We start from the raw sequence: 2,860 nt of genomic DNA on the forward strand, positions 1-2,860 counted from the left end.
CTCCAGAGCAATGCTTCAAATGAGTTGAATAAGCAAGTGCCAAGTTCACAACTTGTTCTACTTATATAGTGAACCCCATTGCACAAGATCATGCCAAAATAGTCTATATGTGTTGCAAGATCACCCCAGGTGTCCCTATGATGCCAAAACCAGTTGCAGGAGCCTCAGAATTCGAATACCACCTAAGTAAGGCGGTGGAACTGGCTGAACAGGCAGCTGTCCATTTTCTTCTGCCAGCGACAGGCTTACGGACCGTAAGCAAAAAGTCTTGCGGTCCGTATCCACCTCTTACGGACCATAAGCCTAAGTGGTTACGGTCCGTAACCGATCCTGGTCTGATGCGCCCAGAAATGATTCATGCGGACCGTAAGCCTGAACCCTTGCGGTCCGCATCCGGTGGTCTGAGGACAAAAATTTGTAAACTTTAAGACTTGGACCATGCAACTTTGTCATGCTCAATTCCTAGGCCATTTTCATCAGATTGGGACCACTAATCAGGCTTTGCATGCCTTAGGAAGATGCCATGCACTTGTGTTGGTCTTGGATACTTTTGAAGGAATTTAAATCCTTTGTCGAAAACTCACATAGGATTCTTACTTTTTAGTTTTGATTGATTTTTATTATGGATAACCAGATTTTTATCACATATATTAGATGTCTATTAAACATTTTAAGGTTCGGGATTTATTAATAGGTCGCTCAGAGGTATAAATTAACATGTCGACACTTTTAAATCCTACAGTACATCTTTATCTGGATCCGTTTTCATAACACGTTTGTATTACATGACACGTGTCTTTATTTTTTGGGTATGATTTTACGAGATGTTACATGGAAGCTTTCAACTTTCAAGTGAATGGATGGCCAATGGGTGCCACATTGGTGGATCCAGGTAGTCTTAGCAAAGTCGAAGGTATGGCCCAATTTCTGTCTAGGTTTTGTTGGTCTTCCACGAAGTAAATGCCGAATGTTGGTGACGATGCTAATAGATTTGATACATTATGTGAAAAATGTGGGTTATCAACTATCTGCATTAAGCAATGGTAGGTCTAAAGAGGAGTTGACGTACGGATTAAAAACAATAGGGTGGGGATCATATGAGTTTGGAGAGTTTTTGGAGAACAATAGTTTTGGTCCGAGTCTTTTCTACCATTCATAACGTTGATTGTATTTTCCTTACTGATCAAGGTTCTTCACATGGTCAGCGAAGTTTAATAATTTGATCGCATTGTGATCATCTCCTTATATAATTAGACATGCTCTATACGTTTTGACTATATTAAAGGTTTGTTCATTTATAATAGAAAGCATTTTATCTCACCAAAAAAAAATTCATTCTTCAATTGGCTTAATTGCTTAAATAACGACATACTTTATAAAGTATTTAATTTGACCTTGTTGATATGAAGCAATGACCTTCCATTGCAAGAAAGGTAACATAGGCTCTAGGTATGTTTCACACACATAATATGTATCAATCAAATACATTAAGACCATAGATAACATAACTATATAAAAATGACATGCAACAATATGTGATTCTTGCTTATTCTTATTCCATCTTTCAGGTGATATTAATGAAACATAACGTATTTTGACATTTATTATTACAAGTAATGTAGCTGATTAAAGAGGAATCAAGTTGGGTTCTTGGTAGTAGTGAACATGGGGCGGATTTATCCTATTACACTTAGGAAGATGGTGGTGGTGGCGGTGGATCAACCAATGGTGGTGGAGCAGTGGATGGTAGTTGTGTCATAGAGGCATCTTGTTGTTCAGATGTTCTAAGCATGGATGGTGGTTGTGGAGCGGCGGTTGGTGGCTTGACAGGTGTTGCTCGTGCTCCACCACCACGACCGCCCCCACCCCCAGCCCCTCTTGCCGGGATTATATGCTCAACCATGGTCCCTGATTGTGCTGGAGTTTTGGATGGTGGTGGCGGTGGATCAACCAATGGTGGTGGACCAGTGGATGGTAGTTGTGTCATAGAGGCATCTTGTTGTTCAGATGTTCTAAGCATGGATGGTGGTTCTGGAGCGGCGGTTGGTGGCTTGACAGGTGTTGCTCGTGCTCCACCACCACGACCGCCCCCACCCCCAGCCCCCCTTGCCGGGATTATATGTTCAACCATGGTTCCTGGTGGTTGTGGAGCGGCGGTTGGTGGTTTAACTGGTGTTGCTCGTGCTCCACCACCACGACCTCCCCCACCCCCAGCCCCCCTTGCCGGGATTATTTGCTCAACCATGGTCCCTGGTGGTTGTGGAGCGGCGGTTGGTGGCTTCACAGGTGTTGCTCGTGCTCCACCACCACGACCGCCCCCGCCCCCAGCCCCCCTTGCTGGGATTATATGTTCAACCATGGTTCCTGGTGGTTGTGGAGCGGCGGTTGGTGGTTTAACTGGTGTTGCTCGTGCTCCACCACCACGACCTCCCCCACCCCCAGCCCCCCTTGCCGGGATTATATGCGTGTCATGGTTGGCAGAACTGGTTGGTATTATGTAACCTATGGTTACCATAAGACACACCACAACTAGAGAGGCCATTTGAGGCTGATTCACTTTTCTTGATCCCATTGTTGTCAGTTATGGTTTCATGCATGGATCTTCCCTCTTTATATTGAGAAATCTTTTGCCCACCTAGCAAATGAGAATTACGTTTATGTCCTGTATTATTCTGACTTACTATTGATTATGCATTCTATTTTTTTGATAACGTTTTAAAACTTCTCAATTTAGTTGGTTTTTGTAATCTTTCTGTCCCAAATCCTTAGTAAACCTTGAAGTTTCTAAAATATACTCAACAGATTAGCTCATTGACTTACCTTTATTTAACAGATAAAAACATACAATTGATGAATTAAT

The 2,860-nt window shown here is 42.7% G+C and overlaps 1 protein-coding gene across 1 annotated transcript; it reads right to left on the minus strand.

Annotated features, from left to right (window-relative positions):
• Positions 1-1,690: 1,690 nt before the first annotated feature.
• LOC118481017 (basic proline-rich protein-like) lies at positions 1,691-2,572 on the minus strand. Its single transcript, XM_035976092.1, has one exon. It carries the CDS (start codon positions 2,570-2,572, stop codon positions 1,691-1,693), a length of 882 nt encoding a protein of 293 aa, XP_035831985.1.
• Positions 2,573-2,860: the final 288 nt, after the last annotated feature.

Source organism: Helianthus annuus, chromosome 8 (assembly GCF_002127325.2).
Source record: "Helianthus annuus cultivar XRQ/B chromosome 8, HanXRQr2.0-SUNRISE, whole genome shotgun sequence".
NCBI classification, from domain to species: domain Eukaryota; kingdom Viridiplantae; phylum Streptophyta; class Magnoliopsida; order Asterales; family Asteraceae; genus Helianthus; species Helianthus annuus.